The following is a 15,944-nucleotide window of genomic DNA, read 5'->3' on the forward strand; positions in this document are numbered from 1 at the left end:
CTGTTTTTGGATAGCCTGTTCTTCAGGGCCCGGATCTGCTTTTAGGGCTAGCTGACACAAGTGTATCTTGTGCTAGATGACTTGGTCAAGTTGAATTCAAATTGGGTAACCGGAAATCAAGTAACATGAGCCTTTGTTTCTTATCTGATTATTATTACAAGACGACATCCAAAGAGTGTTGCATCATCGTAAACCATATTACGATATTCAAGAGAAATGTAAGTTAGGATGTCTAAAGCGAACTTTTTATGACGTTTCAACATTCAAGTGTAATCTTTCTCTCATGGTTTTTATGTCTTGGAAAATTCTCTAATTATAGACTATAAAAATCAAGAACACAAGATATCAAAGTGCATATTTTACCAATGCATTTATGGTTAAAAGTATAGGCTTGGTAACCTATTTATGCATTTATCAAGTAACATGATCCCGCAACCTCAAATAACATTACAATTGATGTATGTTATATAAATCCCCTTTTGTGATAAATGGGTGTACTATTATTTCACATTTTTTTAACAAACACAAATGATTGGTCCATCTACATTACCAAACAACAATACAATAAATAATTGAGATTACAAATCATATATATCCATATATCAAGAAAGAAATATAAAGACATGAAAAGATGAAATAAGGATATATCATATGTGCTTGGGTTATTTTCCTTCTCCAAAATGTTTGTAAGGGCGATGCATCTTTTGCACACCATCCATGGCACTAAACACCCCAAAATTAACACTACTATCCTGATCATAATTAAATGCACCATGATCATCTTCTTCATCATCACTGGCTTGGTCCATCTCCATCAACTCTTCCCCATATTTTATGCTTTCAATCTTTTGTGGGGTCAACTTCCCCTTCACTTGAACCATATTATCATCTTGACCCTTCAAAATCCCGGCAACAACTCTCATAGTAGGCCTCTTCTCCCCCTCGCTCTGCACACAAAGAGCGGCGACATTTATAGCTCGTTTCAATTGAGCTTCGTCGAATTCCCCATTCAGCCTTGGGTCCACGAGGTCCCTCCACCTGCCCTTTTGGATCATTGGCTCGGCCCACTCTGTTATCGTCCTCTTAATTCCTCCGGGGAGTTTTTCTATGGGCTTTCGGCCAGTTACGATCTCCAATAATAGAATCCCAAAGCTGTAGACATCGCAACTCTCTGATACTTTCCCCCACATGGCATATTCGGGGGCTAAGTATCCGAGAGTTCCTTTCACCCTTGTAGTCATATGGCTCACACCCTCGGGTATGAGCTTTGCGAACCCAAAGTCTGCAACTAGTGGCTCGAAGTTTGAGTTTAGGAGCACGTTGCTTGCTTTGATGTCTCTATGGATAATGTGAGGTGTCACCTCGTGGTGCAAATACCTAATTAAAATTATCAGTAACAACCCCCTTAATCATTGTCGGCCTTTTTAAATAAAAATACATAACATAACTTAAGCATGTTAACTTCCTAAATAAAAAATGAGCTAAGTTACTTACACAAGGCCTTCAGCGGATCCAATGGCGATCTTCATTCTTTTCTTCCAATCCAACCGACTCTCACCCACAAACTGGCCGTGAAGATGAGATAGGAGGCTGAGATTTGGCATGTAATCGTAGACAATAAGTCGTTGATCAGTCGTTCCAACGCAATATCCTCTCAACCCAAGAAGGTTCTTGTGCCTCACCCTCCCTAGAACTTCCACCTCTACCGCAAACTCCATCTCCGCTTTTGAATTCATTGACTTCAACTTCTTAACCGCTATCTTCTCGGCACCAGCCAAACGGTAACAAGCGCATTAACATTCAATAATGATAGAGATCGTGCTTCGTGCATATTATTATAAACTTGATGTATTTCATATTTATAAATATAATTACCTGAAGACCATCTGATGTTTTTCCCCAATAAACACTACCAAATCCTCCTTCTCCGAGCTTGTTTTCATCACTGAAGCCATTAGTAGCGGTTTGAAGCTCTTTGTACGTGAAGATCCTCCATGAACTCTTCTGACCTGATCCATCAATGGCTACCCTGCATGCCCACATACATAAAAATGAAGATTGTGAAAGATTGAAAGGGGGGAGGGAGGAGGATTTTGATCATGTACGTACCCTTCATCAACTTTCTCAGAGCTGCAGCAACTCATTACAGATCCCATGGCTTCAAGGCCGGAGGATTAGTGAAGTTGAAGTCTTTGGATGAAGTTTGTGAATGTGACAAAAATAAACATTTACTACTTATAAAGGGCATCTTAATTTGTCATTTGTGTCAACTGTCAGGCCCAGCCGACTTCGGCCTGCAACATCAGATAAATATAGTAATAGAAGTAATTAAGATGGACCAACAACATTTTATTATGAGTTTATTAGTAGTTAATTGCATTCCCCACTACTATATATTCCTATTTCTTACATACAAAAATATCAAGGGAAAAGTCAAACAAGAATCTGAATTTAAATATGAAATACTTTTAATTAAAAGATTAATCTCAATAGTAAAAAAGTAACTCATTTATACTTGTGAATATCAAAAGATCATTTTTGTTCCTTAGATGTATAGACATTTAACATTTGTTTATTATGGTGTTAACTTTTTATTTTTATTTTTTTCCTTGTCCTAATAAAAATCAATTAAGGTTGCACCGTTGGGTAATGAATTGGATAAATATGAACCGACACGATTCAACACGATATTTGTACGGAACGATACGATATTATCTCACTCGAGTCTTGGGTTGACACGATACAATCACGAGACGACACGATCACAATACGATTATGAGTTTATACGATCGTAATACGGTTACGAGTCGACACGGACACAACACGGGTATAGACACGACAAGAGCACGAGTATACACACGAAACGACATAAACACAATTAGTCACATGACCAAAGCTAATCACATTAACCTTCTCTAAACCTAGTACATTTTTATTCAATTAATAAATTATTTAATTTTATAAATGTAATATTTATAATTAAAATTAAACATACTAAAATATAATATTAATAAATTATTAACTTAAATAATATAAATTAAATTAAATAAAAATAAAAATAAATAAATTAAATTAATTATATGAATAGAAATATGAGTCTATTAATAATTCTTTTATATATTATTTTTATTAATTACTTATTAATTTTTAAAATTTTAAATTATTTATAATTTTAATTATTATTAATAATTAAATAATAAATATATTATAATAATTTTAATAATATATTTATAATTTCTATCCATCTTTCCCACTTTATTTCTCACTTTCTTACTCAAACTACCCACTTTTACATTAACATTATCAAAAACACGTCTCTCCTAGTCTTCTAGTAAATCACATATTTAATTATTTATCATCATATCATTTAAAAAAATTTTAAATCACTCCAAAATTTTATAAGTTAATAAGAAACTTTATTAAACAAAAAATATATATTTTATAAAATAAAAGGATTAAATTAATTTTATTAATTAAATAAAAATCAAATTTAAATCTTAAAAAAAATTATTTAATTGATATATCACTAAATCAATTAAAATATATTAAATCACTCTAAAATTTTAAAAGTTAATAAAACATTTTAAAAAAAACTATATATTTCATCTATAAAAATCTCTACTACTTTTAATTATATATCATAATAAATATCATATATACCTAATAAAATAATTAAGTATAAATTTTTATCTGATATTTTAAAAATTATAAAATTTCATATTTATCATATTTAACTAGCTTAATATATTATTTTTTAAAAATAAATTAATAACTTTATAAAAACAAATTTAACTATTTTATTTGAATAGTTATTTATACGTTTTAAACCACATTTTAAATAATTAACATTCAAATTATTATTTATGAAACTAAATGTAAAATTTATATTTACACATTTTACATATTAAATAACTTTTGAAATAAATTTAATACATTTAACTTATTAAATTAATTTAAATTTTTTAAATTAAAATAAATTAATAATTATATTTTATAATTTTTACTAATAATATAATTTAATATATATATATATATAAATAATAAATAAATAAATGAGGGTGTCAAAACACAATTGTGTTGACATAATGACAAAATTTCATCGGAATAACACGAAACACAAATTTAAACACGAGTTAGAACGACACGAATAAACTTGTGGACACGAATAACACGACACGAAAGAGTCTGTGAATCATAATATTTTGAGTGGGTCAAGATACGATATGACACGCATAAGATAAAGACACGACACAACACGACACGGCACGATTGAGAGTCTGACACGACACAACACGACACGATTGAGAGTTTAATACGATTTGCCCGAGTCGAATACGAACGTTTATGCACGATGTCCATCTCAAATCTAGACCATTATCTTTGTGTATATTATATTTTTCTTTAGAGTTATTTTTTTTAATTTTTATTTCTTGACAACTTTTTCTTCTAGCACCCTTTAACTAAACAACTCAACAACAAACATCACATACCAGTTTTAAATTTGATATTTATTACATAGTTATGGGCCAATTGAGAAGTATACAATCTCTCTAAGTTCAATTTTAGTATTTTAGCATGCAAAATAATTATTATGGAACATATTTCTTAGAATAAAAAGAAGATAAGATTGTAAATGCAGGAAGAAGGAATAAAAGAGAATGTCGGATATCTGGGTCCACTAATGGACAAAACAGTTCTATAGAAGATGTGAACAACATGAGGAAGGTACAACCTGGAATTTTGAAAAGGCTAAGTGAGCCAACTACTAGAGGTACGTCCATGACCATGGAAACCTGGAGGTATAATATGGAGCGGAAAAAACCACTTCCATACCTCACGGACTAAAATTACCAAACTTTCCAAAGTACTCGAGAAAGGAGGATCCCACGACCTTCGTGATCAAGTATATCACAAATCTAATGTTGTACAAATTGGGAGGGGTCATGATGACTCAGATAATCTCTAGGTACTTAACAGACACAGCTCTAGAATGACATACACGTTAGAACATTGAACAATACTAGACTCTAGAGGAATTGGTCATGGTATTCATTAGTCAATTCGCTATGTTCGTGAAGGTCGACAAGCCAGAGCGAAAACTGCAATAGATCCGCCAAAGGGAAAATGAAACCTTCGAAAGCTACGTGAATAGATGGAAAGAAGTCGCATCGGAACAAGATGAACTGCCTAATGAACAAGCGTAGGTAGATATGTTGTATGTCAATATGAACGTACAATATACATAGAAATTGTTAGGGCCCAAGTATCGTTACTTGGAAGATCTCACTAGTGTTGGAGAAGGGTACAATGACGCCCTTAGGAAAGAATCTGAAGATGGAAAGAAACGGTACTCGACACCTCCCAAATACAACCTGCAGAAGAAGACAAATATTGGTCACATCGCTAGCATCTAGGAAGACAAGAACAATAGAGTGACGCATCTTCCAAGACAACTGTTTCCTCAAAGGCAACTGTTTCCTCCAAGACAAGTTCAAGCACCCCTAAACTAGGAGCCGCTACTACTAAGCCTCGATCAGGGAATTTCATTGTTCAAGGCTCTAGAAGTGTTGTTGCCAAAAAGAATATCCAAGTATTGACCCCTCAACCGGGGAAGGAAGTAATGGGAAAGTTTGTCAATGAGTGGTGTAAATACCACCAAGCGAAAGGGCATTCTACTAACTTCTACTTCACCATCAAGCATAAGATTCAAGATCTCATCGATGATGGTACTATCCCAGCACCGCAAGTGAAGTCCATCCCTCTACCTAAACACAATATCAATTTTGTCGAATTAGACGTAGATATAGAAAAGATGTTGGACTTAACATGCTTGATTGTTAAGGATAATTGGTTGGTCGCCTATTTCGACTTGGTTGATTTCAAAGACTTCAACCTAGACAATTGGTGGGAAGATGAATATGTCAAGACTAACGAGAACGTCGTAGATAATTGGTGGGAATTTAAACCAGAGCAAGCCAATGTGAAATCCGCAAACGATTGTTTGTCCCAAGGTAAAGAAGTTAAAGTTGTTGTAAATTCGAGTGATTTTTAGAAAACAGATGAAGGTGTCAAGCCCAAAGAAACTAAGGTACACACGAAACGAAGGGGAACAGACTATTAACCCACATTTATAAAAACTACGTCTCTTGAGAGGCAAACTGAAACTAACAAGGGGAAGGGTTGAGAAGTTGATGTTCCACGCGCTAAAAATGTTGATGACGATCTACTCACCCAGTTAAAGAAGACAAACACCAATGTGTCAATCTGGAAACTTTTAATGTATTCTATTTAGTACCGTCAGGCTGTACTAAACGAGCTTTCTTAAACAATCATCTTAGTGAATACTTGTTCTTAATAATTGATTGGAATGGTCTATAGAATAGCATCAAAATCAAAGATAGCATTTGACCATTCAGACTTGCCTTCATACGACGTAGATCATTTTAAGGCATTTTACATTTCCGTTAGCAAGGAAGAGAAATATGTTTCGATGGTTTTGGTCGATAATGGTTCAGCTTTAAATATTTGTCCAACTTTAGAGAAAATCGTTGTTCATAGAGAAAGTATTGTACCCTTAGAATTATGAGTTCACGGTTTTGATAGAGCAAAGAAAGAAATAATGGGTAACTTTAAAACAATTTTGAAGTTAGTAGGAGTATCGTCTGAAGTAGAGTTTATTATCACATAAAGCCGTCATATAATATCATTCTAGGTCGACCATGGTAGCATCAGAAGAAAATAGTTGCGTCAACTCTACACTAGAAGGTTTGATTCGTATCACGAGAATAGCTAATCACAATAAACGGTGAATCGTATGTCATGGTAGGTACTAGCTCATCGCACAACACATTTGAAGAGGTTCACCCATTCTAGACTCCATGAGTACAATCATGGGCTTGTCATCCATTATGAACGTCATTTTATCAATGGGGTACCACGACAGTATTTTCCTAATTTCGTCATTTCTTTGCACAAAAGGTCCGGGTAAAGCTTCCTTCATTCTCCGATACTAAAGATAAGGAGACATGATATCTCCATGATATACTAGCAGCAAACGCTTGAGTTTTTTGAGGAGCCACATGTAGAGAATCAAGGGTGAGCCCCTTTTTCTCATCGTGGGATATAAGTATGAGTTGTTCAATCCCATTAATGTTTCTGCCAGAATGATACCCGAGGGGTCTTTGTTTCCCCTGTGCATGTGGTATGTTGATTCTAGAATTCTGGGAGAGGGTTTACCATTTTATGTCACCATAAAGAAATGGGCTAATATGATCGTCATTGTTATCATGGATGATCCTAAAGTCAGGAATTTCTCCATTCTTTATTTCCATCTTCGTCTAAGTTTGGAAGTCGATGTAGGTTTTTGCAAGGATAACATCAGATGTCATCTTGGAGTATCCATACTCTTCTTACAGAAGCTTCCTCAGGGACATAGATTCTAAAAATAATTTTAGATGCAGAATATTTGTGTTGTCCATCATTAGGATAGTCCGAAATTCTTTGATGGTGGGGCACATATACCGTTCACCCATGAAGTAGGCTCTTTTTACAGGGATCCATCTCCTTTACATTTCCATCATGAAGGTGGAGTTTACCTCGATGTTTATGAACCTTGTGATGGGAATCAGTCCATAGTTTCGATAGTTCCATTCATTTTCATAGAACTCATCGATCCATGGAACCAGCGTAACATCCATCAGCATGGACATTGTTTGTTATAATTCAAAATATTTACAAACATGCATTTTGTTTTGTAAAGAATGAACATGTTTTGAAGGATGTTCACTTAAACTATACATGCTTACACATAATACATTATAGTAGTCACAATAGGACTGTAATGATGAGGCTTTGATTGTCTGGGCACGATAGACAACCGGTTGGGTTTGTGTATCTAGGTCTTTTGTTTTAAGGGGAATCGTAAGAGAGTTTAATTCGTCGATAGTGGAGGTGGTAAAACCGCTTCCATAAACCATGTAATATCTACTCAGTTGGGAATTTACCCCAACCTCCACAATGCCTACGTTCTATTGGATGACTCATCGTCAAAGGACGGATCGATCCTGTGCATTCTAGTTTTTCCTCTCGCATCATCATTCGGTTTGTAACAAGTTGTCATACCCCATTGACAATTTTTGTACGTAGGTGTAGAAGTACCGATCCCAATCGAGTACTTCTTTGCAAGTAGGGTAGGGTGAGTGTGATATACCCTTTATACACATAAGCATATAATATGGATAAAACCTATGCGTTTGTTAGGTGTTACACCATTCGGGACATGCTTATTTAGGTGGAAAACGTGATGTAAATGTTTTTCAGAAAAGCAAAGTTTATATTTTTAACATAAACATTTAATCCCCAGTAGAGTCGCCAAAAAGGATGTAACCCCCAGAAATTTCGTAGTAGTGTGTGTGGTCGACACGTGGCATGCGGGCCCAGAGTAGCTCGAGATCGAAGATTTTTAGTTTACGTGTCAGGAATCTTTTAAAAATAAAATTTAGAGAGTACCTAAAAGCTTAATTTTATTTAAATTTTAATAATCTAGTGATAAATCAAATTATAATTTCATTGGTATGAAATCCAATTTAAATTAACTATACATAATTAATTTAAGAAAATATTATTTATTTGAAGATAGAGTCACTAATTAATTTTAGAAAAATCAATAAAAATGTGTACGTGGACAAACATATTTTTCACTAGACAAATCCTAGTTATAATTAAATTATGACAATCAAAAGAGATTTAAAAAACTTATTAGTAACTTTTACAATAACAAACAAGATTACAAATAGAGATGACAATGGGTACACGTATGCCCGATACCCGTGGGTACCCGATAGTGGCGGACCCAGAAATATTTTCTCGGGGGGGGGGCCAAATACATAATAACGTAGCATTTTTTGGCTATCAAATAAATGCATTTTTTAATTAAAATTACTCGATAATTACATAAAAATACTAACAAACACAATTACTAAATTATTCTTGTCCATGAGTCAGTACAAAAGAAGACAAAATATCTTTATTACGTTGACTATACCAATCAATCAATTCAAGAAAATTAACTTTATTGGATGAACTACATGACTCATATGTCCTCGAAAAGGTAATCATTGCCTCAATAGAAAGCGTGTTACATCAAACATTGTCGTTAAACGGGTGCAATAATTTATTTCTATATCACGACCATGTGTACGTAAAACGTTTCTCACATTATGTCTTTGATCTTAAAATGATTCAAATTGAACTCTAGCTTCATTATGACAACTATTTGAAATTCTCATATGAGGATTGAATCTTTCTAATGTCTTTTTCCAATTTGTGTACCCATCTCCTATAAATGTATCATTTACGTTTTCTCTATTTAAAGGCTTGAAAAGATAACACCAAAAACAAAATGATGCATCTTTTGATATGCTATATTCTAACCATGTATATTTGATCAGTAACATTAGACTCGTTAGTAGGCTCATTAATTGATTGAGAAGATTCATGTTGATCATGTGATGTAGAAGTACAAATTCGTTTATAAAATATCTTCATTATTTTATATCCTACATAAAATAAATATGTGTCACAACCCTAGGCTCCTAAATAAAATCTAACAAATATATTTATTTGTTGAAATAATTTAAAACTAATTTAAAATTAAGAAATATAAAATAATATTTTACCCTTATATTTATATAAATTGTTATTTTACCTTTATATTTATAAATAATTTGTATTATTAATTATATTAAAATTAATAATATATATATATATATATAAATTATAATATAAATGTAATTTTAAAATAAATAATAATATTATATGATTTTCATTATTTTATATATAATTCTTTATATTTTAACTTATATAAATAAATTTTATTTATATATTAACTAAAATTTATGTATTATTATAAATATTGTTTCTTAGAAAATATTTTTTTTTATAAAATAAAATATTAATAATAATTACTTTAATAAAATTATAATTGAAATTAGAATAATATAATTATGAATTAGTTTTTTTTATTATTTTTTATAAAAAGAAGTATGAGGTTATTATAAAAGAAATGAGAGACAAGGTTTGATCAACTGACCTCTATTATATATTTCAGTTCCAAAATCAACAGGACAAAGCTTAATTTGGTAAACATATATATAAAATATCTTAAAAGTTTTATCCTGGTTGGGGGAGGCCCGGCCCCCAAGGCCCCCTTGTAGTTGTAGGTCCGCCACTGGTACCCGATAGTCGGGTTCGGGGTCGGGTTCGGGCATGGGGAGAAGGAGAAGGTACCCGGTCGGGTACGGGGTCAGGTATGGGGTCGGGGATGAGGAGTGTGCAAAATCCAAACCCGATACCCGATTATATTAATATTATTGATTTTTTTTATTAAAGTTTAATGTGTGACTTTTCAAAAATGCTTCATCATTACAAATGTATCATTAATATACATCATTTAATTTGATCTTATCCACACTTCACTCCAAACATAGTCATAAATACACTACACTTCAACTTTAATTATTTTATATTTCCTAAAAAATATTTCTCTACATAACTTCAATTTTTATTTTAATAACAAAATATTACTCTCTCTCATAATTCTTCATATTCAATCTCTAATTTTTTTCCAATGTTCATTCTACTTTTTCTCCACTTTAGTTTATTTTCTTCAAGATTTACAAAAATTATGAGGTAGGTAAGTAATGGTTTTGTTTTTTTTTTAATATTTCGATATTATTAATGTTAAAATTATTTATTAAAGTTGTGTTTCTTTTTCTTCAATCTTTATAATCATAAGTAATTTAATCGGGTAATTGGGTACCCGTCGGGGATTGGGTACCCGACAAATCGGGGATGGGTATAGAAGTAGAGATACCCGTCGGGTTCGGATTGGGTAGTAAAAGGAAAATCGGGTTCGGGGATGGGTACTTCACTACCCGTCGGGTAGGGTACCCGTTGTCATCCCTAATTACAAACGAAAAGAATACAATCAAAAACAGATCCATAACTACTCCAATTAAAAGTTCCATATAAACTTGTTACTTCATAAAACCTTCCCCCTCTTTCTCTTCCAATGTAAGGAGATTGAATCGAAGAAGATTTAAAAATAATATTTCAACTCAACAACAACTCCACCAACTCATTTATTTTCATCAAATCGAACAATTACACATTCTCAATTTATTCAAATCAATCAAGTTACATCAATCATATACATTGAAAAACTAATTCCAAAGCTTCTAGGATCATATCATCCTAGAAAAAAAAATCTTAAATTAAAAAGTCTTTGGAGACAAAATGATTTATTAAGCTTGAAGGACGTTGGAAGGTTGTCTTCTCCACGCTTCTTTTTATTCTCTTGAGCTTCTCTGATCATTGACATTACTCAGTTGCAAGACATGACCCAACGAAACAACCCTTTCTATCTAAACCTAAGATTTGATAATACTATTACAGAAGGGGGAAAAGGAAAAGACAGTTAATGTGAAAGAAACAAGAAAAATAATCTCTAATAGGTTTAGAGATTTCCTAAAAGGATAGAAAAAAGTTTGAGAAGTTTAAGGATAGAAATAACTTATTGATTGACTTGAACCTATCACCCATTACAAGTCTCTCAACCTTAAACCTTTGATATTTTTATATAAACCATCCTAGACATAGACTATATAGCAGTTACTTACATTGTAAGTGAATATTCCCTTAACTCTGATTTCTTTTAGACATTGGAAATTCGTTTGGAGGAAGAGATTCTCACCATTCATCTCTTGACATGAACTATGTCTACTTAGGATTGAACGATGCTTCTAGATACCTGTTTCAAACTATCGAGAACAAGGAAAGAAGATGTTATAAGAGAGAACGTAGATAGGGTTTACTTTGGGTCAGTTGAGATATCGATATACGGCGGCTACTAGAGATGGCAGAAGAGAGAACCTAAATAGGGTTTCTTTAGGGTTTCTGTAGATTTAACTATAATTTAGTCCTAAAAAAATATTGTATTTTACAATTTTATTATTAATTTGTTAATAATTCATATACTAACTTAAACTTTTAATAAAATATTTGGTTAAATTGAAGCAAATTAATTTTAGTTTTAAATTTGTCCAAAAATAAATACCTCCATTATATAAAGGATTTTTTTTTTTTTAATATTGACAATAAACCTTTTATCACTATTAAAACAAATTTCATATATTTTTATTTGGCTCCATTATTATTTGAGGTTCAAAATTGAATCATTTTTATTAAAAAAAAATTCTAAATTATTTTATATGACACTTTAATTATCACAATTCTACTAATTTGAACCTTTTTCTAATCAGATATCATTTTCTAACTTTATTATTGTACATTTAAAAAAATTTATAGTATTTGTTAAAAATAAATAACAATTCTTTATCTTTTCAAAATTTCTAGACTCTTTTCAAATGTCACACATTCTTTTAAGAAAACTAGATCCGATAATTTGTAATTTGTAGATCTTGAAAAATTAATTAATTTAAAAAAACAAATTCATCTAAAACAGTAAACTATACCAAAAAAAAATGTAGTTCTGAAATTCGGTAAAAAAATAAATATTAACGAAAATTTATCAAAAATTTTCATACATCCAATATTTTCAAGGCATGCAATGTATTTGTTACAATTTCTAATTTGTTATATTACACAAAAATTGATTGACAAAATATTTATTTTAAAAAATAATAACATTATATAGTTGAAAATTATGATTTATAATTCCATACAAATTTTATTTTACAACTGTGAATAAATTCTACAATTATATTTTTTTATTTTTTATTTTTCTGTTGGTGATAAAAAAAAATTGTATTGAAACAATGGAGCTTTTAGATTTTGGACAAATTTAATATTGAATTAATTTTCTTCTAGTTAACCAAATATTTTATTATAAAGTTGGGTCATTCATGTCATGTTTTTCTCACGAATTTCATCACATTTAATATACATGAAACCTTTAAAAAAAAATTGAGTCATTAACACATGAGAAATACAATTATAAAATTCAAAGTAATTTAAAGACTGAAATATCATACCTACTAGAGTTGGATATTGTGCCTAAATAGTCATATTTGACTCGAGCAATTGGTGCTAGACTTTCAATCCTGTCGTGATGTGTCGAAACTCGTTCTCATCTGTGTCGTATCGTGTCTTAAGTCGCTCAAAATATTATGATTCATGGGTTAATTCGTGTCGTGCTAACCCGTGTTCAAACTCGTATGTGTTGTGTCGACTAGAGCTGGTCATCGTATGGACACAATCATTCTGTGTCAGATCGAGGTATGTTTTCATACGTGACATGTTCTGTCTTGACCCACAAATCTATTCATGACTTGTTATATCCTGCTCTCAAACTTAAACTTAATCGTGTTAACTCTTGTTCAAATTTATTTGTTTGTCTTATGTCTTATTATTATATATTAATATATTAATATATATTTAATTTTACTATTTATTCATAATTTGTCTCCGAGCATAAGTATTATTATAAATTTTATTGAATAAATAATTTGCTTATTTAGCTTATTTTAAAGTGACATTTAAAGACAAATTATTTATTTCATTCTCAAATATAAAATTATTAGATACAATATAAGTTGTTTATAAAATTATGAGGATATGGATCATTTCTCTTACCACCTCTTCTTCATCCCAAGATAATTTTTTCATTCACCTATTCTTCAACTCTAGTCCAAAATTCTTGTTCAATGACATACTTTTCTTCAACCCACAATTGAATCTCTTTTCTCCAACTCTCGTCTAAAACTCAAATTGTTTCAGTGGATAATAGTCTTTCAATTTTTATACCATGTTTTTCGGAAGCTCAATCAAGTCGATTTTGATTTAAAGAATACTATAAGATGTTAAACATGCCTTTCAGAAAAAAAAAAATAGATTGTCAAAATATCTTTAAAAGGTGTTTGGTTTAATTTCAATTTCAATTAATGGATCAAATTTAGTGGCATTTAGCTTAATGTTAAAATTTGATTATAATTTGTCTTAACAAGATAAATTGTCAAAGCACATGTTAAATTATGTTATTTCGATAAAATTATAAATAATATTGAAAAAAATACTCCAATACCAATATACCATTTAAATTCAAAAGATATTGAATCTTATCTTTTTTTACTTCAAAAGAAAAAGATTTATAGTATACACAGAAAAGGGAATGCAGGAAAAACCAATGCCTAGTTTCATCCATTAAGTTGTAGTTATATTCGTTTAAAATGAATTCCTTCTTCATATATAATGATTTGTCAAATAGTTAACAAATTCCAAATTTGAATATGAAATAAACATGAAATTCATCTTGGCTAAATGAGCAAATTAAACTTCATTTCACTGTATTATAATAATATATTTTGGTCGAATTGTGAAATTAGTGTTCCTTATTGGGGTCACAACTATAAATTTCATATGTCTTCCTTTATACATTAAAATTTAAAACTCCTGGTTAAAGTTATACAAAATAATGATTTCAAACATCGTTAACTTATTATTTACTTGTCATTTATAAGCAAATAAATAAAAGATTCATGTTACTAATTTAATTATCAAAGTTTAACGAATAAAGAGTTTTGACTTTTAATTTTCTTAAATTCGGTAATCAAAACTCTCTATTCGCTGAACTAGTACTTAAATTGGTGATATTAATCTTTTATTTATTTTTAAATGTCACATAAATAATATGTTAACAATGTTTGAAATCGTTAATACAAAACCTCGTTTTGTATAATTTTAAAAATAAGAAGTCTCAAATTGTGAAATTTAAAATGAGATATCCGAAATTTCAATTGATCACAATAAGAAGCCCCAATTTGACAATTCGACCATTTAAAACATCTCTAATTTTTTCCATTATTATAAAATAATTGATCCGGTTCTAATTACTTTTATAATATAGGAGCAATACAAATTAAATCTAAAGGCAGGCCCAAATATTTTGAGAGCACCAAAATCTTAAAAAAAAATTATAATGATATGTTCATGGGCTTATTTTTAAAAAATCCATAAATAATAATTGATAACCTATCAATGATAAGCCCTAACTTAATTTGTATTTAAAAAAATAAAAATAAAGAATACTATCTTACTTGGAGAAAAGAATCGCACGATTCCCATTATCAACAAAATCAAGAAAAAAAATAAGAACAAGCATTCTGGAAAAAGAAAAGAAAACACTTCCCCCAGACCCCAAGCCCGTCGTCGATCCTCCAGCTTGCCGAAATCGGAGCAGAAAACTCGGTCGTCTCCTTCCCCGAGCTCTTGGGCCCTTTCGCTCGTTCCAGCCTTGTTTCTCGACACTGCGCCACTGCCCACTAGAGTTCTTCCTCCGATTTCGGTGAGATTTTGGTTCGATTTACTTGATTATTTTTGGTTGTTGAGGACTTGTGTGGCGGAATGGTGGATTCACAATCTGTATCTTGCAAGTTGCATTATTGCAGAGCGGAAGTGCAACATTGTGGTTAATCATAGATTCATAGAATGCTAGTTAATCTATAAATTTTTAATGCAGATTATCATTTAAATTTTTATCAAGCATGCCTCCTATAAGAAAACAATTGTCTAGGGTAGAAAAAAGAAAGAAAAAATAAAAGGAATATGCTTTAATTCAAAGCCAAGTAGGGAGCCTTAATAAGTATTTCACAATCGATCAAATAGTAAAACAAGTGAACCAGAATGATATCGATGATAAGTTGAATGATTGGGAACATGGTGAATTGAATGAACTTCGCAATGAAGACCCAAAACAGTCTGAAAATGAGAACGATGTAAGTATGCCTAAAAATGACATTGATGGAGATATAAATCAAAAGATTTTGTTTCCTTTAAATGTTGATGATCCAGGAAATTGGGACAAAATGCAAAATATTAGGGACTTTTTGGTTGAAAGAGGTCCTAAAAGATATGATGATATTTTGTTT

General features: G+C 31.1%; 1 protein-coding gene across 1 annotated transcript; it reads right to left on the reverse strand.

Annotated features, from left to right (window-relative positions):
* Positions 1–662: 662 nt before the first annotated feature.
* LOC124909736 (PTI1-like tyrosine-protein kinase At3g15890) lies at positions 663–2,156 on the reverse strand. The gene is made up of 4 exons (XM_047450385.1): positions 2,110–2,156; positions 1,876–2,029; positions 1,495–1,760; positions 663–1,377 (listed from the first exon to the last, which is right to left on the reverse strand). The coding sequence occupies exons 1-4, from the start codon at positions 2,154–2,156 to the stop codon at positions 663–665; spliced, it is 1,182 nt and encodes a 393-aa protein (XP_047306341.1).
* Between the last annotated feature and the right edge of the window lie 13,788 nt (positions 2,157–15,944).

Source organism: Impatiens glandulifera, chromosome 7, assembly GCF_907164915.1.
Source record: "Impatiens glandulifera chromosome 7, dImpGla2.1, whole genome shotgun sequence".
NCBI lineage: Eukaryota > Viridiplantae > Streptophyta > Magnoliopsida > Ericales > Balsaminaceae > Impatiens > Impatiens glandulifera.

Excerpts from the sequence above, each read along its gene's own strand:
- LOC124909736 (XM_047450385.1), bottom strand. The coding sequence starts at position 2,156 with ATGGGATCTGTAATGAGTTGCTGCAGCTCTGAGAAAGTTGATGAAGG. Across the intron at positions 1,761-1,875 it reads AAACATCAGATGGTCTTCAG|ATAGCGGTTAAGAAGTTGAA; the intron begins GTAATTATATTT and ends GGTGCCGAGAAG. Across the intron at positions 1,378-1,494 it reads GGATCCGCTGAAGGCCTTGT|GTATTTGCACCACGAGGTGA; the intron begins GTAAGTAACTTA and ends AATTTTAATTAG.